Here is a 27574-nt window from a genome sequence, read left to right as displayed (position 1 = left end):
CCTGTACTTAAACTCAGTCCATCATGGCTATAAGACAATGCCTGGGACACAGAGAGATGCCTGATCCGTACTGGAGGCCTGAGTGAATAAGGTCAGACCTCACCTCCGTGGGACCACGGAGTGACATGGAGCAACACTGGTTGCGGTGCACAGGGCCTGGGGAGGCGAGGTGGGGCATGGTTTTCAGAACTCTGTTCCTGGGTGTCTCATGGCACTTTAATAATCCTCATGCCTGTGAGTTAGCATGTCCTAGAAGTTTCCAGAAGACTTGGCAATAGCTAACACAGCCATAGGGAACAATAAAGTCACTCCTTCCCATCTGGAGGGCTGGGAACCTGGCTACAGCAGCGGCTTCAACCCCAGCGTGGGGCAGCCCCAGCCTCCGGCCCAAGACCCCCGTTACCAAACAGCAGCAGCGCCACCTGCTGGGGAAGTCAGGCCATTCCTTATCAGCCACCATTTTCACTCCTCCAGGAGTGAGGGACACCTCGGTGTCATTTCATGGGGCCGTGATTTTCATTTTGAAAGCTCATTTGTCCCTCGAATTCTTTAGAGAGCTGCGGGGGGTTGGGGAGATTTCTCTGGTATCATCTGGGGCCAAGCAGAGGAACAAGGTATTAATCCTTTTGACCCCAACTCTCACTGTCCCTTCCTTTAGCCATCTTCCGTGTGAAGGCTGGACTTGGACACAGGCTCAGGAGGCCAGAAGGCCACTTTCCTTCCCCTGGGTCTTCTGGGGACCCTCAGTGGGGAGTGCTTTGAGCAAATCCCTAAGGCCAGAAATCCCACTTGACCAGGTGGCGTCCACTGTTCAGTGTGGGCACTAAGCCCCCTTCCCAGCAAAGGGCTCCCGAGTCACACGCTCTGGACAGGCCAGCAATGTGGGGGCAGGGGAGCTGGCTCTGCTAGGTCAGAGCCATCTAATGACTAACGGCCAACAGACACAGGATTTGGTTTCGAAATTTCCTAACAGAAAGGCAAAAAGAGAAGTCAGTGGGCTACGTAGTTCCTATTGTCAGACCAAAGACGCAGACATCATGTTTGTCTGGGAGAATTCAAGAATAATGACCAAAATATATCCTGATAGAAAGCCCTGGGCAAGACACTGGTTAATTCAACAATGTCTTTCAATGGAGTATTGTATATGACACAAAAGCACCAGGCCAGTGTGTGGGATAAGGAGGTGGCATTTCCGCAATGCCAAGGGCCCTTTGCCTGGGAACCTGAGGAAATCTAATGCTCACCTACGGGCCATCTAGGGTGCAGGGGCAACATGCCCGTTAGACTGTCTTTCTCACGCTGGTCGCACCGAGTTCACGCACATGGAGAAATTGCTCCCCAAGTCACACTTCAGGGTAAAGGGGTCCTGGGGGAGGAGGTGCCAGGGGGTGGTCTCAGACCAGAGATGAGGTGAAGGATATGCAATTCGGATTTCACCCTTCACCCCTTGCCTTCACACAGAACTTGGTCAAGTTAACTCGGAACTTAATCAAGTTAACTCAGAACTTAGTCATGTTAATTCAGAACTTAGTAAGTTAACTTGGCTTAGTCTATGGATTACAGATTATGCAGCTCCATCTCCCCACCTAGCCAGCCCCCATCCTTCCAAGGGTGGAAGCCAACACTTTGTAACTCCCCCAGCCCCACCCCAGTGGGTGTCCCCATGCAGCCCCGTGCCGCTGCCCTCTTGGAAGCAGTGTGTTCTCAGGGGTCCAAGGGGAGGGCGGGCCCTCTGGAGGAATGTCATGCCTTGGCCAAGCAGGGGACACGTGGCCCAACAGGAGCTTCCCTACACCTTAGTGTGGCTACCTCTTGCGCCTCCCCATCCTCTCCCTTGCTGCAGGGAGGAAGGGCCTAGGCATTGAGTGGGGTCATTTTCAGGACACTGTACATGTGTTGACTAGGGGGCACGGCCGGTAAAGACGCCTTTGGCTGCTGGCGCTGGGACCAGGGGACTTCCCACAGCAAACGCCAGGCTGGAGCCTGCAGAGCGGTGCGCTGGTGCCCTCTAGTGGGAGCACACTGCCATACAGCCACCTATCCCGGCGGGGCCTCAACTCCAGCAGTCCCCAACGCTGGGGCCACACTCAGAGCAGGACTGTTAATGATGGGCCTGGGCTGTCCACATCACTGGCCAATACCTCTACTCCTGTGATAGAGATGCCAAAAATGCCACCAGGACACCAGACTTGTGGATGGCATTTGGGGTTCCCCTAGAACCACAGTCTGAGTCCAAGCGTGTGTCTCAGTGTCTGCCCTGCCCTATGGCTTCAACACTCAGAACCAAGATTGAACCCTGAATCCATGGCCCTGTACTCAGAGCCTCCTGCTGTTCCCCACCTCCTGCCTCCACCGCCACCACCTCCCCACCACCCCATCATTGGAGAGCAATGCCAGTCTCAACTCGCCTGAGGCTGCCATGGTGTGGAAGGTCATGCCTTGGTGTGGATGTCATAAAACCTGGCTATTGGCTAGCTCCCATCCCAGTGTACCTGCTCCTCTCCCTCCAGCCACCAGTGTGGGAAGGAAGACCTTGGAGCCAGTTAACACCACCAACAGACCCTTACTTAACTAGCTCACTAAATGCCTTTTCAGAGTGTAGAACTATTCCTGACAGCAGGAGTTCACAGAGGTACAGGTGAGCCCTGGACACAGACACCTACTGTCTACCCTGTTGCCCCACATCTGTGGTGGGGCTCCAAGGGCCTGAGTCCAGCAGCCCCAGAGATGAAGTTCCCTGAAGTCAGCACTGCAGTGAGACTCACCTCTGGATTCATTGCCAGCTGTGGAAACATGGCCAGATGGGGTCACCAGGAATAGGGGCCTTGGCTTTGACTGGAGAGGAGCTTAGCCAGACACCTAGGTGTCAGCATCTGACCCTCAATGGAGGCATCACCTGCTAAGACCACTCACTGTGGCATGCGCTCCGTGTGTGACCCACTGAGAGATAAGCTAGGGCTCCCAGGAGATCAACAGGCATTCAGTGTGGGGGCCAGTGGGGCCCTCTGCTTTGTACTCAGCCACACATTCACGCCCCGGACTGGAGGAGCTGCAGCGCACAGGGGAGGAAGGTGGGGTGTGCTGGGAGAGGACCCAGACTTCGCCCTACAGGGACTGTGACCTGGGCAAGGCACCAGGTGCCTGCTCAGGCATTTACAGCTTTGAATGCAGTGTGGTAATCTGTGCATGTCTTATTTCCCCTACTAGGCTGTACCTCTCTTGGGGAACTGTATCTTATGCAATCAATTCTCTCTCTCTAAAAGGCTAGGGCAGAGCACTGGTCCATGAAGATGAGTTACGTGAGCAAGTGAAGGAAAGAGGAAGATTTGGCAGAGTCACTTGCAGCTCACAGAACAGCCGTGTGCTCCCTTTCTTCCCGCTCCCCTGCAGGAGTGTCAGCCCTTGCAGTTGGGGCGGGGGCATGTGACTAGTTCTGTCCAGTGGGCTGTGAGTGGGGCTGATATTTCTGGGCCAAAGCATTTAAGAACTAGAGCAGGGATGTCCAATCTTTTGGCTTCCTTGGGCCACACCGAAAGAATTGTCTTGGGCCACACATAAAATACACTAATGATAGCTGATGAGCTAAAACAAAAGATTGTAAGATACCTCATAATGTTTTAAGAAAGTTTACAAATTTGTTTTGGGCCATATTCAAAGCCATCCTGGGCCATATGTTGGCCAAGCTTGACCTAGAACATGACCCTCCAGCTCTCTTTGCCCCTGCCAGGGCCACCTGGATACCATGGATTAAGATAGCAGGGCCACAGAACACAATCCACCTGGACCCTGGAGTCCCCAAGGAGCTGCCCTGGAGGCCAGCTTGGCCCTCAGCAGAATTTCAGAAAATTAGAAATAAAATTCTGTGTGTGATGCCACTGAGATGTGGGGGTTTGTTTAGTATTATACCATGGCCTATAGTGTCCTAATACAGGAGACAATGGAAAAATCCTATTCTCTTAAAAAAAAAAAATGTGTCTCAGAAATCACACCAAGAAGAGCAAAACCAGGTTCATGCTGAATTTCTGCTGGGAAGCGGTGGGAGAAACAGAGGCAGAGGGATGACTGAATGTCAAGACAGACACAAATCCTGCCTTTCTTGTACACTCTACACAACACAACAGCGCATCTAGAAAGGAGGTTATTCAGCAGCATTCACTCTAGAGCACCTGGTGCTGAGGCTAGGAGGCTGAAGGAAACGGCCCAGCCCTCAGGCAGCCCACAGTCCAGGAAGGGAGTCTGGCAGTTACATAAGCAGGTGTGATGTGATGGGAGCCACGCCACAGGGATGGGGGCAGGGGCTCTGGGGAAATGGCAGATGGACGTTGGACTCTGTCCTGTGCATCTGAGAGGGTATCAGGGGAGGTGTCCTGAGTCAGGAAAAGGACAGGCAGACAATGGATGAGTGAGATTTTAGGCAGAGGGAACCTCCGGCCCATGAGAAAGCAAGGAGAGATGGAAGAACAGAACAGATCAGGAGAGGGACTGACTGGGCCACAGGATGGCAGGGGGAGCCCAGGACAGAGGCCGGGCAAGGGTGCTGATAACATCACAAAGCCTCCTGCCTGCTAAAGAGTCCAAACAGGGACAGAAGGTGCTGGAGATGGGGGTCTGGGCCTCTGTGGGTTGAGAAGATGCTGGGTACACAGCTGGTAGGATCTTTATGCCCCTTCTTCTGGGGTGCAGAAGTGGAAGACAGGTAGGCAATGGGCTTCAGGCCAACCTCCCTTTGTCACCCTCTTTCCTTCTTGCCTCCAGGTGGGGAGGGGAGGTCAACCCTGATTTTTGTCTAAGAAAGTCTCTAGGAAGCCCGCCTATCTCTGTACAGGCTCAGGACTCTCACAGGAGGGCTGGAGGTCCCCAGGCTAGAGGTCGGCTTTCCCTCCCATTTGGGGGCCTTCAGCCGGATGCACAGTATCTCCGAGGTGAATGTGGAAGTAGGAGAATGTTTTCGGTGGTCACTGTGCCCGCCCCTCTCCAATGACTGCCATTCAGTGGTAGAGGCCAGGAGTCCCAAATATCCCACATTGCATTGGACACATCCATACTATTAGGTGTTGTCCCCACCACATATGCTAATAGCTAGGCCAGCTGACCCTCAGGACCCAAGGCCAGACGAGTAAACCAGCCAGCCCTATTTATGAGGGGCTTTGAAGAACACTAGGAACAGAAAAGTCATCCCATTGTGCTCTCATGGGACCACAAATTCCTCAAACACCAAAGGTCTGTGTTTGGTGATCAAGAAGCCGTCTACCTTGTCCTAAGGGTACCCATGTGAACTGCAGATACCCCAAGGGGTGGTCAAGCCAGAAGCATTATCAGCCAGGACTTTCACGTTTTCAACTCTTGCTGATAATTGGAATTTCCTACAATGCTTTAAAAACGCAGATTCTAGCCGGACACAGTGGCTCATGCCTGTAATCCCAATACTTTGGGAGGCCGAGGTGGGCAGATCACTTGAGGTCAGGAGTTCAAGACCAGCCTGGCCAAGATGGTGAAACCCCATCTCTACTAAAAATACAAAAATTAGCTGGGCGTGGTGGTGGGCACCTGTGGCCCAGCTACTTGGGAGGCCGAAGCACAAGAATCGCTTGTACCTGGGAGGTGGAGGTTGCAATGATCCAAGATGTGCCACTGTACTCCAGCCTGGGTGCCAGACAGAGATTCTGTCTCAAAAAAAAAAAAGAAAGAAAAAAAGAAAAGAAGAAAAGAAAGAAATGCAGATTCTTGGGTGTGATTCAGTGAGTGTGGTCTCCAGACTCCAGGAGCCCCCCATGATTCCTGCCTTCGGGGATTCACACCTCTGTGTAGGCCCTTCCCATATTGTACTAGGGTTGGTCTGTGCAAATGACATACAGCAAATGGCAGCGTGAAGCTCTCTCACTTCTGAGATGAGGCTATCAACGAGTGTGACTTCTGCAATGGAATCTTCTCTCTCTCTCCCCATCACCACTTGCTTTGGGGAAAGCCAGCTGCCATATTCTGAGGGCACTCAAGCAGGTTATACAGAAGACCTGGTGTCAAGGAAGCTAGGGAGGAACCCAGGCCTCCTGTCCCCAGCCAGGGAGGAACTGAGGCCTCCTGCCCTCAGACACAGGAGGGGGTCTTCCAGCCCAGGTGCACCTTCTGATGGTGGCATCCCCAGTCATCAGCTTGACTGCAAACTCATGAGAGACCTTGAGCCTGATCCACCAGCTAAGCTGCTCCCAGAAAGTGTGTAAAACTGTTTATTGTTTTAAGCTGTGAAGTTTTGTGCAATTTGTTACACAACAGTAAATGAGGAATACAGTGGGCAGACAGTGTAAATTTCAGTGCTTCCCAGGCAGTTCCGATGTGCAGCTGAGCTCCAGCACCATGGCCAGCAGATTCATCTGCTGATAGTTCACTGAGGGCAAAGCACGTCCAAAGTGTGTGTCATGGAAACGTGTGGTGTGTGTATGTGTGCTGTGTGTATATGGGTGTATATGTGTGTGACGTATGTGTGTGCATATGTGTGGTGTATGTATGTATGTGTGCATAGGATGTGAGGGGATGTGTGTGATGTGTATATGTGTGTGTATGTACATGTGTGGTATGTGGTATGTGCAGTGTATATGTGTACATGTGTGGTATGTAATGTGTATGTTTGATGTGTGTGGTATGTGTACGTGTGTACGTGTGTGATAGATGATGTGTAATGAGTGTGTGTGCATGCACACAAATATCAAAGCCCTTCTGCTCCAGCCTGACAGTGGAGACGGTGGGTGAAGGCCTCCACTACCAGCCACCCCTAGGAGCTTAGCATAACATGTGGGCCCTGGAGAGCCCAGAATTCTCACTGATTTACCATTCCTTGAAAAAAAACAACAAAAAAGAAAACTCTAGAATGTGAAACCTCAGAGAGACCTTAGTCTGATGATGTTCAAAATTTGTTTAGCAGTAGAATTGTTTCTCCACATGAAACCATGTTAGTATCCTAATTTAGGGACACCAGCCAAACAGTTCTGGGTAGGCCCAAGTCGGGGCCCCTGGAGCTTGCTGCTTCCGCCTCCCCACCCCCCCGGCAGCACCTGGGGCACCCCAGGAGAACCTTGAGGGCTTCACAGATTGCAAACCTCTGATCTAATACAACTGTGTCAATATGCTGATGAGTAAACTGAGGCCTACAGAGGAGAGATCACACGCACGGCTCTGGCAGATGTCTAGAAGTGGATTCTTCTGACCTCTAGTCCAATCTGTCTCCATTGCCTGGAAGGCCGCACAGGAGAAGAATCAACCAGGGCCTTGGTAACCCATGAACCATGGTTCATCATCCGAGCTTTTGACCAGCAGAAATGCCCTCTTCACCAAGAAACACCTCACCTGGGGGTAGGGGCAGGAAATCACCCCCTCCTCCCTCTTCTTAACAGAGCGGGCCCCCCATAGCCTGGTCCACCCTCAGAAGGTGGGGCTTGACTGGCAGTGCTGAGTCCTGGGAATAACTACAGCAGAGGCCAGCACAGCACCCACTGTGCGCTGGGCGTCACCCTCAGCCCTCAAGTGAATGAATGTGCTTGATCTTTCCAGCCCCCCTATAAAGTAGATACGGTTATTTCCCTGATCTTACAGAGGAGGAAACTGAGGCAGAGTGAGAATAAGTAACTAGCCCGAGACTCCTGGGCTAGTCAGTGGCAGGGCTGGGATTCCACGGGGTCCATGCGTGGGTCCAGACACCAAGCCCTTGACTGCCAACCTCCCACCCAGCCAGTAGCCCAGCTCTCCTTTCTCTTCTGAGCAGGAACCAAAGGTCCTCCATTTTGTACCCTAGAGGAATGAGGAAACAGTCACCAAGCAACACAAAATGTCAGATCTGCTACTTTTCCAGCCATGACTCCCAAGCTTCTGGCTCAAAGGGCACCAAGTGGTCAATACCCTACCTAATGCAGGGGGCATCTGGTTTCTCACCTAGATCGGGGTCTCTCAAATGTACTTCTTCTATCAATGATGAATGCTCTTGGCATTTAGAAATGGAGTGATAAGGTGGTCACTTCCTAGTACCTCACCCTTTTTTTCTCTCGCGTCAAGGCTGGCTTTCCATTAGCAGTGATAATTTAATACAGATCCAGCCCAGAGAGTGTTTCACGAGCTGATACTCTGCCTGTGACTTACACATCACAGCCTCAGCCCTACTGATTGATTCTTTTTCCTGTCAAATTTATAGGAAAGTGCAAGAACTGTACAAAGAACAACCACATCCTCCTCAACTGTTAACACCTCCCCATGTTTGCCCTCTCTCTCCCTCTGTGTCTACATACCATTATCATCAATCTCTTTCTAAACCATTTGAGAAGACACTGCAGACATCAGGCCTATATCCCTCAAACATCATAGTGCATATTTCTCAAAGTCAAGCACACTCGCCCACATGACCATCACACTGCCTCCAAGTCGGGAAACTGACGTCGAAGCAACACTGTCCCACCCACAGACCCTATCACATCCTCCAACTGTACTAACAAGGTCAGGGTTTCCTTCTGGTCCAGGATTTCAGGAAGGAACACATGTTGTATTTAGTCATTTGCCTCTTCAGTCTCCTACAATCTGGAAGACTTCTTCAGTCTTTCCCTGTCTTCTGTGTCCAGGCAGTTATACAGAGTGGTCCTTACACTGCTTTCCAAACAACCAGACTCAGGCTGTGCTTTCTTGGAAGGAAAATCCAAGAAACGATGTTGGGTTTTCTGTGTGGCACATCAAGGGGACACAGTGTTCACCCATCCCATCACTAATGATGTTCCCTTGATCACCTGGTCATGTTGGGGCCTGCCGGGTTTCTCCACAATAAAGTCATCATATTTCTCTTTGTAATGAGGTGACCTCTATGTGTGCCCCAGTTCATTTCCTGGAAAGTTTCCAGTCTGCAACACAGGGAGGGCAGTCCAGGGCCTGGTTGTCTCAATGAGCTAAGATGACCAGGTTCAAAATCCATGGAGTCCAAGACAATTTGATTTGCAAGGCAGAGTACTAGAGAGGAGAGACCAACATACAGAGAGAAATCCAGAAATCTTAGCCTCTCAAGTCTTTGGCTGAGTATTAATTTGTCCATGTGTAAGGAAACTTTCGAGGCAAGGAATAGATAGAACAATCCACTGAGATCACACAGGGCTGAAAATAAGTTTGTGTTTCTCCAGCCAGAGGGGAAACACCTTCTAATACACAGAGCATTGGATGGCAATGTCAGAAGGGTATTTATTCAGCAGTGGAGCAAAATTTGCCCTACACTAAAGTCTTCCCACCCTAACAAAGCTTAAAAGCAAGTCTTGAAAGGATCAAACTGTTTTTATGTAACTTATCTGTGATCCAGAACAAAACCCAAAATATTTAAAGGGATACAAAAAAAATTAGCACCCAGTAATGTAAAGGTTCTAACATCTGACATTTAACATCAAATTACCAAGCATGTAAAAAAAGGTATGGCCCATAACCAAGAGACAAATCAATGAATAGAAATAGACTCAGAGATTGTATGGATGAGAGAAGTAGTAGAGAAGGACTTAAAACAGTTATTGGGAATAGGTTCTATATACTCCAGAAGAGAAAGCATGAGGAAGGGAAGATATACATATACATTTTTTAAAAAGCCCACAATGACCTTCTGGAGATAAAAACTACAATATGTGAAATGAAAAATATACTGAACGGGATTATTAGTAGATTTCACACTGGAATAAAAGATTAGTGAACTTGAAGACATAGCAATAAAAACTATCCAAAATGAAACACAGAGAGTAAAGAAAGACTTTTAAAAACCAAGCAGAGCTTTGGTGAGCCATGGGAAAAGATTAAGAAGCACAGAATACATATAATTGGAACCCCAGGGTTGAGGGAAAGTGGAAGGAATAGTGGCTGAAAATTTTCCAAATTTGATGAAACTATAAACCTATAGATCCAAGAAACTCAATAAATCCCAAGTGGGAGAAACATGAAGAAAACCACCACAACAAGGCACATCATAATCAAATAGTTGAGGTCTTAACTGTATGCTGTATTGTCTCTCATTGATAGGCCCAAGACATGAACAGAGAGGAAACAAAATGGCAAAGGCACCAGGAAGAGATGAATGGTTTTAGGTAAAATAGCAAGAGAAGAATCAGGAGAGAAGGGAAGGGTGGCACAGTGGAGTGTGGTGGCAGGTCATGGTCACTGGCAGTGGCAGGATCAGTCACTGCGGAGGGTCCACTGCTTTTACACCCCTGCAGCAGGCCCAGTCTCATTCCTGAGAGCAGCTAGACTCTGCTGTTTCCACCAAAAGTCCAGCACTATAAGCATCTAGAGACCTGGATTCACTGAGTGAATCCTCTTTGTCCTGGAACCTGGCCCTGATTCCAGGAAAGAGGCCAATCAATAAAAAAAGAGCAAGCATAGTAGACACCTGGAGGCCAGCAGGGCAAGTCCACTGTTCAAAAGTCTAAAGACAGCCCCAGCCACATGAGAATCTCTTCCAGGCATGCCAGTCCCACCTGAACACACCACAGGACACTTCACCTGCAGAGAGGCTTCAGGCCAAGGGACAAAAACTTCCAAGTTCACTGAGTTGCCAGGGCATGGTCTATTTAATCTTTAGGGCACATCAGGCCTGCCACCAGGGCCTGCAGCATCACCGAGTAGGCTGTCACACACACTATCACAATGGGACACCCTGGAGAATGGCAGGTAGCCAACTCCGCCTACCTATTACTACCATACAGGCGGTTACACCCCTTGCTGGAACAAGGGGCCAGAAGGAGTGCTTCGGTTAGGTCCTGTCCAGGAAGAGGATCAAGACTCCAGGGCTGGGTAGGCTGTTAGAGAACATGCCCCTCTACCTACCTGCCAGGCTGGAAGGACCTTCTCGATGTCATTCAGGTTGATGCCATCCCCATCTTCCAGCTTCCCTTTGCCACACCTGGACCAGAAAAGACAGAAAGGCATTGGAAAGATGGCTCATTCATGCCTCCAGTCCCATCCGGCCAGCAGGAGAGGAGGGACAGTCAGCAGATACCTGGTGCTGCCATCCTCAAGCCCTGCAGAATCAGTGTCCCACCTAGAGGAAACAGCCCTAGAGACGGTGGCCGGGGGTAGGGGTGGGGGGCTCCTCCCCTAATGCAACAACCAACCTGGAGGGAGGTGGGAGAGGAACCAGAGTTCCCCTTGATCCTTCCAGGAAGAGAAGCTAAGCTCCTTACTCATCAACAACACCTGTCAAAGCCCATCCACCTTGCCCCATTACACCGGACAGAAGATCAGTGGACAGAGACACCAAGCAACTTTCTCAAGGTCACACAGGCTGGTAGGGCCTAGCAGAAAACCCAGCAGGGCTTGCTTCCTTCTTGGCTTGACTCTGGGTCAGTCCAGCAGGCCCACTCAGATAGTCTACGCTTTGTTTTCATGTCCTCTGTAAGTGGGTGTGCCTGCGGGCCAGAGAGGCTGGCACCAACTCCGGGGCCAGAGGTCTGAATCTTTGGCATATTTAAGGGTGCAGATTCTGAAACCAGACTCCCAGGGTTTGAATCCCCACAGCATCCCTTACCAACTGGGGACCCTGTATAAGTTGTTTAACCTCTCTGTACTCATGTCATCAAATGAGTTTCCTCATTTGTTCAATGGGGATGATAGTGTCTAACATCTTAAGGTGGCTGGAGGATTAAATTAATTAACGTATCTGGAGCGCTTAGATGCTTAGAACCGTGACAGCACACAGTAAATAGTACATATACACACACATATACACATATATAGCCTAGCTTATATATATATATAAAATGCTTAGCTTGTTTGTTTATATATATGTGTGTATATTACTTGTGTATTATTATCTGTATTTACCATTAAATATATCTTAAACATACACACATATGTTTAATGGTAAATACTGGTAATAACAACAAAATTATAATAAAATAAATAATGAAGTAAATATATTACTACTACTATGACTACTTTCATTACCGCTAATATTGTTGCTGTTATTTGGCCAAAGAGGCAGGAAGGTGATTAATTAAGGACATAGATTCTGGAGCCAACTCAGCCTCATGCAAACTACTCAATTTCTGGGTCTCCTAGTTGCTTCATCTATGGAAATGAAGATGATAACAGTTCCTCCCCCTCTGGGTGGTGATAAGTTTTAAATAAATGAGGCAAGCACTTAGAACAGGGGCTGGAGCATGGCCAGTGCATAGTAAGTATTGTCAGTTACAATTATTACTGGTATTGACTGAGGAATGGTGAGAGAGGTCCTATGAGATGGGTCATTTTCCAGCTGCAGAGTTAATGCGAATCACACATTTCAGAATAACTAGTTCATTGTCTAAATATTTACCAAGCATCTCTTCTGTTTTGGGCCTTGTGAACAAAAACAAATCAGTTTTGGTTCCTGCCCTCAGTGGATGGCTCTTAGAACAAATCCTAAACTCCTCTAACAGGGCTGGGTGCCTGAGCACCATTAGGGGGCAGCACGAGATCAGTGTCATAAAAGTCCTATGGCCAGAGGCGCCCTGGAACCCAGAGGAGGAGAAACTGGCTGCAAACACCAGCAAAGGCCTGCGTGGAAGAGAAGAACAGGGGGCTGACCCAAGCCCCATTTGATGGCTCATTTCTCCATTCACCAAACGCTTCTGTGCCAGGCTCCGGACAGGGTCTGGGACTCAGGTGTAAACGGTGCACACAACTGGCCCTCTCGGTGTCTGGTGGGATAATCAGCCCCTGCAGTACAGCAGCCAGTGCCCGTCGGGGGCAGGAGAGCAATGCAGAAACCCCAAGGAGCAGCGTCTAGAACTGTCTTGGGCGAGGGGCGGTGGGAGGAAGGTGAGAGGTGAGCTGGCCAAGCACAGGGAATTTGGGAGGATGTCCCAGGTGGATGTGGCGCAGGCAAAGGCCTGGAGTTAGGGGCGTGTGTGGTGCCAGTTTGCTGTGGCTGGAGCATGTTGGGGGTGGGTCAGGGTGCAAGGGGTAGGCAAAGGGCATGGTGGAGCTGGGGTGGGGAATAGTGTGCAAAGTATAACAGGCATGAGGGAAAAGAGAAAACGTTTCCCCGGGCCCCCGGCTGTCCCCACAACTGTGATGTGCCGGGGCTACAGGCGAGCAGGTGGAGAAAGGCCTGGAACATCCAATATCTCTTAACTCATCAATCTGCCTGGTGCAGACAGGCTGGCCTGTGAAAGCACCAACTGTGTGTAGTAATCTGTGTTCTGCACCCGCCTGGGCCATAGGGGAGGAGGGTACTAGGGATTTGGCTTGACTAGAATGACTGACACCACCTCCCCAGTGTCTCCTGTGGGTAAAACACACCTCAGGACTCTGCCACGTGTGCTGAGCTCCGAGCACACGCTGGGCACCAGCCTAGCACACTCCAAACACAGCCTTCTGTTCTCACCTCAGCGCCCTTGGGGGTGGGCAGGGGGAGGCCTGCAGGGAGGGCTGCTGTCCCACGAAGCCTGCCCTTGTCAGGGCTCAGATCTCCCTGGAGACCTGCAGATTTGGAGGGCGGAAGGTGGCTACAGACCAGCTGAGTCACTGCTGCCAACAGGGTTTCCAAGGCAACAGCCTTCTCTGATTTCTGTCCCTCCATGGAAACACAGGCTGCAGTGAGACTTGGCAACCGAGTGGTACCTGCATCCCAGGGAGGCTGCAGTGGCTGGCGCGTGGAACGTGTCACCACTACAACAGGACTCTAAGGGGGGACACAGTTCCTGGTCTGGCCATGAGGTGGCCACAGACACTGCACTCAGACTCCCTGGGAACCTGGGAGTGACAGGCTTTGGCTAGTGAGCCAGATGTCCATGGGAGATCCCAGGTGACTCTCAGCAAATCTGGAGGCTACTGGCGAGAGACTGAGACTGGCCGAGGAATTCAGGCCCACAGCTGGTGACACAGGTGTGGCTGGTTACTCTGGCTTCAGAAGGGACAAAGTCCCTCGGCATAAGGGGAATTCCTCTCCTTCATAGTCATTCATCACTTTTTTTGCTAGGAAGTTAGTTCATTTCTGAGGACTGGTGAGACACCTTTGGCAAGCTAGGCTTCAACATGCAGGCCCCATTGGGCACCTGTAGTCAATGAGGCAGCACCATCGCTTCAATCCCCCCAAGCCTTTGATCCACCCAGGCCACTGACTTCATCAGCTGTGTGCTCCTGAGGCACACAGGAGAGACTAGAGCTGCCCAGGGAAGTCTCCCTCCTGAAGCCTTTCCCAGATGGTTCAACCTGTAAAGTGCTCTCCTTTCTAACTCCTTTCACATTGAGTTTATTTATCCCTGCACCAGGCATCACACTTTATACTTCTTAGTGTCTATATGTCTACACTGCATAGTCTAGTCTGTATGTCTACACTGCATAGTCTAGTCTTTCTTCCCCTACACAGTCTCCATCATGAATGGGTTCATGTCTCCTTTTCCCAGTAGATTGAACAGTCCTTCTGGGCAGGGACTATATTGTATACTCGTGTGTGTGTGTGTGTGTGTGTGTGTGTGTACTTTCCTGGCACCCAGAACCATGCAGGGACCCAGCAGGTCTAGTGACAGACTGGCTACACTGAACTTGAGAAAAGCAAAATCCTGCTCCTATTCCTGTGGCATACCCGAGCTCCACTGCACTGCTACAACAGGACACAGGGCAAGCATCACCTTTGCTCACAACCCCTTCCTGAAGCTGACTCGCTGAATAAGGTAGGTAAGGCCATCCTTCCTAAGCACAGAAGTGTGGAGGCCCAGCCCTGGGCAGCTCAGCAGCCTGGAAGGAGCATGGCCTCCCTGCAACTGAATGAGTGGTCTGAGCAGGCAGTGGGCAGGGTGGATGGGATAAGGCAGGGTCGGGAGCCTCGCGGCTGTGTCTCTCCTATGCTCCATCTTAACTGGTGCCTCCACGCACAAAGCCATCTCTCCCTCATCATCCAAAGAGAAATGGAACCCACAACAGGCAGAGAAATGAAAAAAGGTGTGCGAGAGGCTGGTGTCTCCCGGGATGGTCTGATGCAAGTGATGGGCCTCTCCCCAGCAACACACACGTGTGAAAGCACACATACAAATTTGCAGAGAATTTTAAGGAGGTTAAGAATACCCTGATGTGATAAACTAGGGGTTGGACGGTGTCAGAAGGCCTGGCCTTAAATGATGGCTCTGTTATTCAGGCAAGTCACTTTGCTTCTCTGAGTGTTGTTTTCCTCATCTCTAAAGTAGGAATGAGCCCATTTTTTTCCACGGGTTGTTGCTCATTACACTACAATGGGACCAGTGCTGCCAAGAGGAGAGGTTGGGTGGGACAAATACAGCAGCAGGAAGACATGTGAGATGTAGTATAGTGTCCAATAAAGTCACTAATACTTAGATCTGCAGTGAAAGGGAGACAAGAGTGAGCAGGGGAGGGCTGGAAGGAAAAGTAAGGGTCATCACTATCATAACAAAACACAAACAAACAAAAACCAAGAAGAAAAGAAAGCACAAGCGCTGGTGGGGATGTGGAGAAATTGGAATCTCATACGTTGCTGGTATGAATGCAGAATATTCAGCTGCTATGGAACACGGTTTGACAGTTCCTCAAAGAGTTCAACAGAATTACCATATGACCCAGCAATTCCACCCCTACGTATATACCCAAGTAATTACAAGCAAGGACTCAAACAGATACAGCAGTACTTTTAACAATAACTAAAAGGTGGAAACGACCCAAGTAAGGATTGACAGATGCATGGGTAAACAAACTGTGGTATATCCATAGAATGGAATAGTATTCAGCCATGAAAAGGAATAAAGTTCTGATACATGCTACAGTGAATGAACCTCAAAAACATGCCAAGGGAAAGAAGCCAGGCCCAAGAGGTCACATATGACTCCGTTTCTGTAAGTATCCAAAATAGATCAATTCATAGAAACAGAAAGCAGATTGGTGATTGCCAGGGGCTGGGGGTGGTGGTGGGATGGGGAATAATTGCCTAGTGGGTATAGGGTTTTATATTGGGATGATGAGAATGTTTCAGAACTAGATAGACATGGTAGTTGCACAACAGGGCGAGCATACTAAATGCCAGTGGATTGAACACTTTACAATGGTTAATTTTATAGTATAAGAATTCTGCCTCAATAAAAATTATATAAAACTACAAAAGAAGTAGCAGCCATTTGTTCCACACCACCGTGTCTGGCCGGAGTCACATCGCTGTCCTGAGGTCAGCCCAGGCCCTGACACCACTTTTGAAAGGGGAAGTCAACACTGACACACAAAGTCATAGAGGGTGAGAAAAGCCAGCGTAAAATCGGGCAGGACACCGGCGGCTCCCCAAGTGTGGTCCCTGGACCAGCATCAGCACCCGCTGGGGAACTTGTTAGAAACACACATCCTCAGTCTGCGCCTACAGAATCAGAGACTCTGGAGTGGGCCTGTCCTCTGTGCCACTGCCCAGGTGATTCTGCTGCACTGGCCTGGATTACTGACAAGCAGGGCCACTGTGGGCCATCAGGAGCAGGTGGGGATGGCTTGGCTAGAGGGGGCTGGGCAGAGGGGAATGGAGGGATTCCGGGAGAAGTCAGTGAGCCTGCAACTCTGGGCCGCATAGGAAGGGCATCCCGGAGCATTAGCCACCCGAGTCCCCTGTGCAGCAGAGCAGCCTCCCTGTGGAGGCGAAGACCACTCCCGTCCCCTGCCCCACCTCTCCCTGTGTAAGAGTCCCAGCACCCCTTACCCTTCGCGGTCAATGTGTGGCAGGGGCTGCTTGGGCGTGTGTCGGACTTTCCGGTGGAACTGGGTGAAGTCCAGCTTTTCCGGCTGCAGGTCCCAGGTGGCACCACTAGAGGGCGAGGGAGGGTGAGAAATCGAGACAAGAGGGCAACAGCCACGTTTGGGCCAGGCTGAACCTGGCAGAGCAGACCGCAGAAAGGGGCCGCCAGGGGCCAGGCAGGGACCCTCACTCAGAATGGAGCCCCAGGGGCCACCCCTCACTTTCATCACCCTGCCGTGGAAAGGGCATACTTATGAAACAAGTGTGGGCCAGGTGCCCATTGCACAGCGGCCTCTGCAACACCTGAGTTTCTTTTCGTGCCCACATTTGAGGAAGGCTGGGGAGAGCAAGGGGCCAAATGCTGTTCTCCAGCCTCTGACAAGTAGCTCAAAGTGACGACCTGGCCACCCTGAGGTAGATGAGGCAGGCGAGTGGGAAGCGGGGCCCAGCCTCTGCAGCCCCATCCCGAGGGCCCTCCCCATGCCTCCACTGTCTCCTCTGACACTCACCGCCTCCTCTCTCCGGCCTCCTTCTTTCCACCCCATCCTTCCTACATCCCCCGCTCTGCTTCTCTCTGCCTCTTGCTCATGAACCATCAGCTTTCACTCAGCCCCCCAAGGAACTGGGGTCCCTGGCTGGACCTCACACCACAGGGAAGGAGGAGGAGGAGGTTACCTGAAGGAATCGAAGGTGTTGGCCGCCCAGATGTCCGTGCCCAGCATGTCCAGAGAGCTGTCTTTGCTGCCATTCTGGAAGAGATGGGGGTGAAAGGGCTGACATTAATTGCTCCGCCAGGATGCTGAGAACACGGGGCCTGGGCCTGAGAGGGCAGCAGAGGCCTCCCTGTCTCCCTGGGTGGCTGGGAGGCTGGAGTGAGCACCCAAGTGAGTATGGCAGCTGGTGCACCCAGTCAGAGTCGGGGGACTGCCTGGGGGTCTTCTGGCCTTCCCCCAGGCATGCGCCCTCGTTTCACTGAGGTTTTGTAGATGTATACAGAAGGGTCCAGGCCCCTGCTGCCCCCAGCCCATGGCTCTCTCCTCAAAGCCTCCACACCCAGCAGGGGCTCTGTACCACCCAGAGCCACCATCACCACTGCTGCCAGCCTGATGGCAGCGGCTTCTCCCCAGGCAGGGGCTCTGCAGAGTCAGGCCCACTGGGGAGGCCAAGGAGGCTGCTTTCCTTCACAGTTCAGTCCTACTCCCCAGAAGTCCCCAACCGACCAAGGCTACACCAGCGACTGGATTTCTCCAAGTCAAACTGATCCTCCAGTGTTCCCTATGTGACCCACCCAGAGACAGAAACGTCTTTACTCAGTGCAGCTTCTATGATTTGGTTTCTCTGCTCTCTGGCTGGGGAGCTCCCTGGCAAATTCTCCAACCCCCTGACCACGCGTGATGCCCTCCAGCCCTTCTTACCCCTGTAATCTGGTTTCCATCGTCACACTCTTTAAAACAATACTTCCACATCCACCCGAGTTGCACATGTGCGTGCCGTATGACCCAGAAATGCACTCCCAGGTACAAACACACAGAAATGTGCCCAGAGGCTCACCAAAACACATGTACACAAAGTGTATACAGCAGCATCAGCCATTACAGCTTCAAACTGGAGAACACCCACATGCCTGTCATCGGCCGATTCGATAAATAAACAGTGGTACGTTCACATATTGGAGTATTATACCGCAGTGAGCACAAACAAAGTAAAATAACATGCAACAATATGAATAAATATCACAAGCATACAGGGAATAAAAGAACCCAGATGCAAAAGAGAACCAATTATGTTCAGGAACAGACAAACTAACGAATGTATAGTGAAAGAACTCAGATAGTAACTGGAAGTGGAAACCAATCTACTTTCCAGAGAGAGAGTGACAGAGAGTGAGCAGTTTTAATTAACTAGAAGGATAGGGCACAAAAACCGGAAAGGCTGGACAGTCCAGCCTCCAAGCGGAAGGGGCCAGGCACTCCAGCCCCCACAGACAGGAGGCAGGAGGTAATGAGCGCCTGGAGGAGAGGTGGAGGGCTCATGGGGTCGAAGGGACAAGGGGACTCTCTGGGGAGAACCATCTGGGCTGTCTGACTCTGGGCAAGTCCCTCAGCCTTCCTGGGTCTCATTGATAACATGAGGACTGGTCCCTCCCTCTGGGCACCAGCAGCCTGCAGCCTGCAGTTCTAAGTAACTTGAAACTTCCTCATTCCAGGATGTCCTGAGAGCTTGCACAATCCTTTCTAGCAGATCAGTCACATTTATTTAGGGCCGCCATGGCCTTGGGTGCTTCCTCCCCATGCCTTTCCTGTCCCATCCCCGCAATCCCCTTTGCTTCTGACTGTGGCCTGTCAACTGGGCCTTCCTCCCCTCTCGCCCTCTCCAAATGTGCCCCATCTGTCAAAGTTTGGCTCAGCCAGGAAGCACCTCTGGCCTCCCAAACTGCAGTCACCTCGCTCTGCCCTGAACTTGCCATCTGTGTGGGGGACTTACAGTAGCAGAGCCAGCCTCTTGCAGCTCTCACTTCTATTTCCTGTAGTGACCTCTCTCCCGCAGGAGATAGCGGGCCCTTGATGGCAGAGACCCCCTGGGTTCCCCAGAGCTGGAAGCTCAGTGCTCCTGACATATACTGCAAGAGATTTTCACCATCTTCTTTAAACATGTGTTTTCTTTTTGCCTCAATAAGCTGTGTGACCTCAGCAAAGTCACTTCACCAGTCTGGACTTCAGATGCTTCATATTTAAATAAAGAGATCCCAGAGTGAAATACCATGCCCTGTAGATGGGCCCCTTCTGACTGGCATGTGTGCTGCTACCATCCCCTCTCCTGCCAGTGGCAGACATCACTAATCAATTACAGCATGGTTGCCAGTCCTCCGGGCAGGTGGCCCCTAATGTTCTAGGATCACCCTCTCTCCCTTTTCTTCGAGTTGCCTCACATCCTCCCCATTCCAACTCCTGGGGCCCTGCTTGCTCCAAATGCAACTCTGAAACTCCAGGAGAGCTGGAAAGACTCACCTTCTATCACACAACCCCCCAAGGGGACAGCCCCTGCCTCCTGAGATGTTGACTGGCTTGTTCACAACCCCCTCCTGGGCCTTGAATGTAATTGTCATCGGGGACAGCAGCCAAAAATAACATCGAAAGCAAATATAAAAATAATCAAACATGCAAACAAAACTCTTGCTTCCAAAGCATCTATTGCAGACCTCACTCAGCATACAGTTCATTTTCCTCCTTCAGCTCAGTGACCTGAAGTCCCTCCTTCTCCACACGTGTCTTCCCTGATCCCTGACCTGTTAAATACCCAATGTTCTCTGGCGTCTATAAATTCAGCTTCAGTGGATCACCTCTTGGTCACTGCTCTCTTACATGAGTGTTAGACCTTCCCCAAGTAGACTGTAATCTTCTCCACTGGACTGCCTCTTTCTCTTCGTGCCCCCACAGTGGCCAAGCCAGGCCCACAGGAGGGCCAGCTCGGATTCCTGTCAACTGATCGAAGGGATGCCACTCTGTAACGGGAGGAAGTGTGCCCCTACTGCCTCTGTGGCTGAAAGACTGACTCAAGATTAGGATGTCCAGATTGATTTACTGTCCTAGGATCTGAGGCCCTTAAAAGGGCCCTAAAGAGTCAGAAATGTGGGTGGAGAGAGAGAGAGCAACTATGTAGAGAAGGTCATGGCCAAACCCAGAAGTGCAAAGCATCTTCCAGGAAAAGGGTGATTCACCATGAAGGCAGTTGAAGGTCAGTACAGATGGGCACATAAATCTCCCTCCTGGTCTGGAGGTTGGCATCTCAGCTACTATTCCTCAATTGGCAGGGAGGGAGGACAGGTCACAGTAACAGTCTCTGGCAGCAGCTGTGAGAGGGCCAGTGCCCCTGTGCAGAGAGCTGGCAGGAACCTCTCTACCTGGAGGAGGTGGCACTACTCTTGGGCTAAGGGAGGTGACTGGGCAGGGCAAACTTGGGCATTTCCAAAGCAGTATCCCTGGTGGGGGACTCACCAATCTCTGGACTTCCAGATTCTTGGGATCAGGGAAATGTGCTCCTGGCTGATGGGAGGGAAAGAGCCAGGGCAGAAGCTGTGCCTGCATGTGTGTGTTTATTCTTTACAGAGGAAGCCCACCCTTCTCTGCATCTGCAGAACAGCCTTGTGATCAGCTGCTGCCATCTCTGTGTTGGGGGCGAGAAACAGGAGCCTGGGGAGAGGGGCCATGGCCCAGCTGGGGAGCAGGTGCTGAAGTCACAGTGGCAACCAGTGCTCCTCCAAGAGCCATGGCAGTCACGCAACCAACACACATCACAGGTGACGGACTCACACATTTTCCTCATTGAATCCTCACAACTCCTTACAACTCAGAAAACATATTCCTGAATGATATTAAGAGCCTAAATCCATATTTAAATGCCAAGAAACCCAACAATATCCCTGCCATTCCCAGCACACACCATACTCCTTGAGCCACCCCTGCCCTGCAACTCAGCCTCCTGACTACTGTGTGAGCCACGGACCATCTCCCTCCCCAGGCTGGAAAGCTCTGAACCAGGCTGCTTCTCCTTCCTCTGTTGCTCTGCCCCACAGGTCACCTTGGGCCTTTGGGCCGGGTCTCACCTCTCCTTTGCCACAAGACTTGAGTCTTGTTATCTCTCACACTAACCTGCCTCCTGCCTCATTCCCTCCCCTGTGATGACTGCAACTCTGACTCTCAGAGCTGAGGAACGGAAGTGCCAGCATGGTGAGCCCTTTAAAAACCAAGGAGCCAGGCCCGATCTTTGCACAGCCCCAGGGAGCACTGGGGGTCACAGCTCCAGGAAAGAATATCATGTGGACGGCACCCCCGGAGCTGTGAAACTCAGCAGCCCTAGAGGAGGCAGCAGGTGGAGGTGACAGCACTGAGAAGAACGAGGACCCCAGCCACTGAGCTGGACACGCAGAAGAGAGTGGTGGACAAGGCATCAGGCCTCTCTGTCTGAGTATCAGGAAGGAGAGCACCACGAAGACTAGGGGCCTGGCAGACGAGAAGTTGAGTCTCTGGAGAAGTAGGTATAGGGCAACACCTTGGACACCGGGGCCACGCTCTTTATTGCCACTCTACTTGATACAAGAACTGAAGTGCATATCAAGAATCTGGACACCTCCTTGGAGTTTGTTTCAATGGCGCAAGACAAGCATATAACCACTGAAGGCAAACTTTCATCAACAGGGGCTGGAGAAATAGCCTGGCACGTGGAGAAGACATCCATCTCCTTCCAGCCTCAGCCCAGAGCAGGAAGAGTCTCAACTGCAGAGCTTTCCTTTGCTGTCCCTTGATGCTGAGGTGGTGGCCCAGGCAGTGCCCAGGGGACCAGGCTTCGCTCAACAGAGTTATTAACTGCCAAGCTAAACGGGACAACCAGGAGCCCAACGGCTTCACATGCCCATCCTCAGGGCCCGCTTGCCCTGGGCTGAGAGCACCCAAGTGGCCACTCTGTCACCCAGCCCTGCCACATGGCTCTGGAGCCAGACAAATGCTTACAGTCATACAAGTGCCTGGATAGCCCCCTTCTTAGGTCCTGAACTCCAGCCTTCAAACCTTGCAGTCCCTGACACACACATATGCTACATATGCATACATGTACACATGCCACAGACACATATACACACATACATACCACAAACATGCATATACATGCTAGACACACAGACAGATCCACACACATTCACACAATATGTGCCACACGTGCATATACACATGTACACACCACACATGCATATACATACCACAAACATACATACATCCACACAATATGTGCCACACATACATATATACATGTACACACCACACACATATATGTATATACCACATGCATACATGCATACATATATCACACTTACACAATACATATACACATCCATACACATCCACGTCACACCCATATACACAACACACACCACACACATGCACACACATATATACACGTGGTATACATGTATACTACAACTATATGCATATATCACATACTGCATGCATACTATACACACCACACATACAGGCACACACCACACACAACATGCATGTAGACCATACACATATACATACAAGACACATATACACACCATGCACACAGACATATACACACACACACATATCCACACCCACATACACACCATGCACACATACACACACATATACACCTCACACATGCACATCACACACAAACATACCTGTACCACACACACATACACATGCATGTGTCACCTGTTCTACAAACCCTCAAATGTCCAGAGAAGCCAGAGAAGCAGGAAGGCAGGTGCGTGCAGGCAGACCTCTCACAGGCAGACTGTACCTGAGTTCTGGAACTTCTCACCAGGAAACAGACCCACCTCTCTCTCCCACCACCCTCACCTCGGGCTCACACTGAGGACCCACATAGAGAGATGGCTGTCAAGCTGAGGACAGAGAATAAGGGGACCCAAACTCAGCTCATCCCAGGCAAGTGTTGGACTTGTCTCTCAAGTCCAGTGCTTCAGCTTCCTGCGACCACATGGCTAACGCGCAGGGTGTGTGGCTTGGACCGTATCCATCTGCGATGGGGCTCTAGGGCACACAGAGCTGCAGCATGTATGGAGTCATATTTCACTTTGGACTACTATACTCTTCCTGGACTCAGTGAAAACAAAAGAATGTTCTCTCCACACCCTCCCACTCCCACGAGTCTTCCTTCCTGCTAGGATCTAGCTGGGGACTCTTCCTCCCTGCAGTTCTGCAGCCTCCTCAGCAGCCCACACCCCACGAACCCCATAGCACACGCCGTTCATGGCACGTACCCTGCACACTCCCGTGCAGAGCTGATTCCTCTCATCATTGTTCCACTGCAGAGCTCCCTGGGGTGCTCCTCTGGAAGCCACAATCCCCTGGTTCTAAATGTCAGTGTGCATCAGAATCTCTGAGAGAAGGCAGGTTGGTGGTTTAAATTTAGTGTAGCTGGGATGGTTCACAGACAATGCTTTCAGAAAGCCTCATTCCTCTAAACGGTCCTCATTCCTTATTCCTCAAAATGTTCAAGTTTTAACAGGGAAAAAATTCAAAAAGATTATATAGTCAGATGTTTGGTATATACTGAATGATAAGACTGCTAATACATTATTAAAATGTAGAAAATTGTTAAGATGTTGAAAATTTTATTGCAGAACTTCTTCAGTGGATGTTAATTCTTCATATATGTGGAAGTGGAATATGCAATATTTCTTTCCCAAGTTTTTTTGGCTAGAAATCTACCCCACTCTTCCTTTTCATTTGACAGAGAATTTTGCAGGCCTAGGGTTCCATGGAACCCCCTTTGGGAAATACTCAGCTAACACACTTTCTGTTAACTCTCTCCCCTTTCGATGGTGGGAACTGTGGCTCCACTTCCTTGTATCTTCCTGCCCGTTCACCCCTCAGCCTAGCCTTGGGACCCAGGGTCATTCATTAAATATTTCTTCATACAGACTCAGTGGCCAGGCACTGTCAGCTATCCATCAAAACCTCAGTGGCCTCTTAAAGAACATTTCTCCAGTTGACAATTCCATGGTTGGCCCTGGTAACCACAGCTTCCCTCTGAGCACAGCATCCTCTCCAGCCCTGAGAGCACCCAGGCCCTGCCCCCCAGGTTGCTGAAATGCCAAGGTTCTGAGATGCCTTATCAAAAACAATCATCCTTTTCAGTGGGTTGTTCTTAGCACTTAAACTGCTGAATCCTTTGTGACAGTCCCTTTTACTGGCAATTAGGGGCCCCATGCCAGGGTGCACCATACTGCTGGCAGAACAGGTCACAGAGGGATAATGAGCACTTCAAGCCATGTGGAAAAGAAATACCAACAGCCTGCTTGTGGGAAGGGCAACTGAAGCTGTCTCTGGGAAGGCCCCAGAGACATCCCCAGCTCAGGGGAGGTCAGACTTCTGAAAGAGCCAAGAATAAAGATGACAATAGGAGATATTGACCCAGCATGCAGTATGTGCCAGCACCACCCAAGCATGGCACTGTTACTACAACGCTAAGAAGCAGATGGTATGATCACCATCCCCATTTTACTGATGGGGAGACTGAGGCACAGAGCACCTGCCCATGTTTGTGGAACCAGTTACCAGGATGGGAGCACAGACCGCGTGGCCCAAAGGCCACGCTCTAACCACTGCACACTATGCACGTAGTTACTCTATTCAGTCAGGTAAACTGACCCCACTGCAGAGATTTGCATAAAGCAGGAACGTATCCCTCCCCTGTAAGCTTCTGGATTCTCCACACCTATCTTTGTCAATGATTGGGAAGGCAGTGCTGGTGGAGGAAGTGCATTATCTGCAGTGAAGAGAGAGCGTTTATGGAATGTGAGTGGGTATGCAGTGAGGCCGCGGTCTCCACGCATGCATGAATGCAACAAGGTGAGAGTGAGTTGCTGTATGGTAGAAAAACATACAAAGTCAGATGCAGTGAAAACAACAGACCTTCTAGCTGCTGGCTTTTCTTTATGAATACACAACTGCACAGTGATTTTTGCTGTGCAAGTCCATATTTGGGGGCAGGCTGTGAGTGTTTAGAAACTAGGCAGAACCTGGCTGAATGAGACAGGACAGCAGGAGGACGCTCTCCATTGTTGGGACAGTCATGGGGAAAGTTTCCCCTAGAGAATTCTAGGGCAGACTGGTGTGGATTTCTCTAGCAGGTCTGCTGCACCAGGTGACACGGGGGCAGAGGTAGCCAGCCCTCAGCACCGGCCTCCTGAATGGAAACCCCCGGATACAGTGCACCCTCAGTCACTGAGCAGCTGGGCTGTGCAGGACCCAGCTCTGGGCATGAGAGAGATAAAGGTGATGCTGTCCCTGCTCCCCAAAGGACTTCCAGTCACAGTCCACATCCTTCTCAGTTCAGGATGTCCTTCCAGATTCCATGAGGGCCAAGAGGCAAGCCTGACCCTAATACGGTTCTCTCACTTCACGGACACGGGGTTCCCAGGGGAGCTAGCTGCGGGACAGGGTGTCTGGTTTGAGCTGAGAGTAGGGAAAACAGGATTCTTGGCCTGCACCCTGCTTTCTGCTTCCTGGGGCCTCATGCAGTCACTCTGGCTTTTTTTTTTTTTTTTTCCAGTCTTGCTCTATGGACCAGGCTGGAGTGCAAGTGGCATGATCTCAGCTCACTGCAACCTCGGTCTCCCGGGTTCAAGAGATTCTCTTGCCTCAGCCACCCAAGTTGCTGGGACTATAGGTGCAAGCCACCACACCCAGCAAATTTGCGTATTATTATTATTATTATTATTTAAATTATACTTTATGTTCTAGGGTATATGTGCACAACGTGCAGGTTTGTTACACAGGTATACATGTGCCATGTTTGTTTGCTGCACCCATTAACGTCATTTACATTAGCTATTTATCCTAATGCTATCTCTCCTCCTACCCCCCACCCACAACACCCACGACAGGCCCCAGGGTGTGATGTCCCCTGCCCTATGTCCAAGTGATCTCATTGTTCTATTCCCACCTATGAGTGAGAACATGTGGTGTTTGGTTTTCTGTCCTTGTGATAGTTTGCTGAGAATGATGGTTTCCAGCCGAATCCATGTCCCTGCAAAGGACATGAACTCATCCTTTTTTATGGTTGCATAGTATTCCATGGTGTATATGTGCCACATTTTCTTAATCCAGTCTATCATTGATGGACATTTGGGTTGGTTCCAAGTCTTTGCTGTTGTGAATAGTGCTGCAATAAACATACGTGTACATGTGTCTTTATAGTAGCATGATTTATAATCCTTTGGGTATGTACCCAGTAATGGGATAATTGGGTCAAATGGTATTTCTAGTTCTAGATCCTTGAGGAATCACTACACTGTCTTCCACAATGGTTGAACTAATTTACACTCCCACCAACAGTGTAAAAGCATTCCTATTTCTCCACATCCTCTCCAGCATCTGTTGTTTCCTGACTTTTTAATGATTGGCATTCTAACTGGTGTGAGATGGTATCTCATTGTGGTTTTGATCTGCATTTTTCTGATGACCAGTAATGATTAGCATTTTTTCATGTGTCTGTTGGCTGCATAAATGTCTTCTGTCTTCTTTTGAGAAATGTCTGTTCATATCCTTTCCCCATTATTTGATGGGGTTGCTTGTTTTTTTCTTGCAAATTTTTTAAAGTTCTTTATAGATTCTGAATATTAGCCCTTTGTTAGATGGGTAGATTGCAAAAATGTTTTCCCATTCTGTAGGCTGCCTGTTCACTCTGATGGTAGTTTCTTTTGCTGTGCAGAAGCTCTTTAGTTTAGTTATATCCCATTTGTCTATTCTGGTTTTTGTTGCCATTGCTTTTGGTGTTTTAGTCATGAAGTCCTTGCCCATGCGTATGTCCTGAATGGTATTGCCTAGATTTTCTCCTAGGGTTTTTATGGTTTTAGGTCTAACATTTAAGTCTTTAATCCATCTTGAATTAATTTTTGTATAAGGTGTAAGGAAGGGATGCAGTTTCAGCTTTCTACATATGGCTAGCCAGTTGTCCCAGCACCATTTATTAAACAGGGAATCCTTTCATTTCTTGTTTTTGTCAGGTTTGTCAAAGATCAGGTGGTTGTAGATATGTGGTGTTATTTCTGAGGTCTCTGTTCTGTTCCATTGGTCTAGCTCTATGTTTTGGTACCAGCACCATGCTGTTTTGGTTACTGGAGACTTGCAGTATAGTTTGAAGTCAGGTAGTGTGATGCCTCCAGCTTTGTTCTTTTTACTTAGGATTGTCTTGGCAATGCAGACTCTTTTATGGTTCCATATGAACTTTAGAGTAGTTTTTTCCAATTCTGTCATTGGTAGCTTGATGGGGATGTCATTGAGTCTATAAATTACCTTGGGCAGTATGGCCATTTTCACGATATTGATTCTT

General features: G+C 50.0%; 1 protein-coding gene across 1 annotated transcript in view; it reads right to left on the bottom strand.

Moving 5' to 3' along the window:
* CTIF (CBP80/20-dependent translation initiation factor) overlaps positions 1 to 27574 on the bottom strand; it is a 331498-nt gene that overhangs the window by 181329 nt on the left and 122595 nt on the right. Inside the window, exons 5-7 of the mRNA XM_011964142.1 lie at positions 17372 to 17445; positions 16661 to 16765; positions 10822 to 10897 (exon numbers count right to left, since the gene is read on the bottom strand). Coding sequence (XP_011819532.1) covers positions 10822 to 10897; positions 16661 to 16765; positions 17372 to 17445 — 255 coding nt within the window. The remainder of the gene's footprint in view (positions 1 to 10821; positions 10898 to 16660; positions 16766 to 17371; positions 17446 to 27574) is intronic.

The sequence above is a fragment of the Colobus angolensis genome, unplaced genomic scaffold (genome assembly GCF_000951035.1).
Source record: "Colobus angolensis palliatus isolate OR3802 unplaced genomic scaffold, Cang.pa_1.0 Scaffold645, whole genome shotgun sequence".
NCBI classification, from domain to species: domain Eukaryota; kingdom Metazoa; phylum Chordata; class Mammalia; order Primates; family Cercopithecidae; genus Colobus; species Colobus angolensis.
This window is presented reverse-complemented; position numbering and strand designations above follow the sequence as displayed.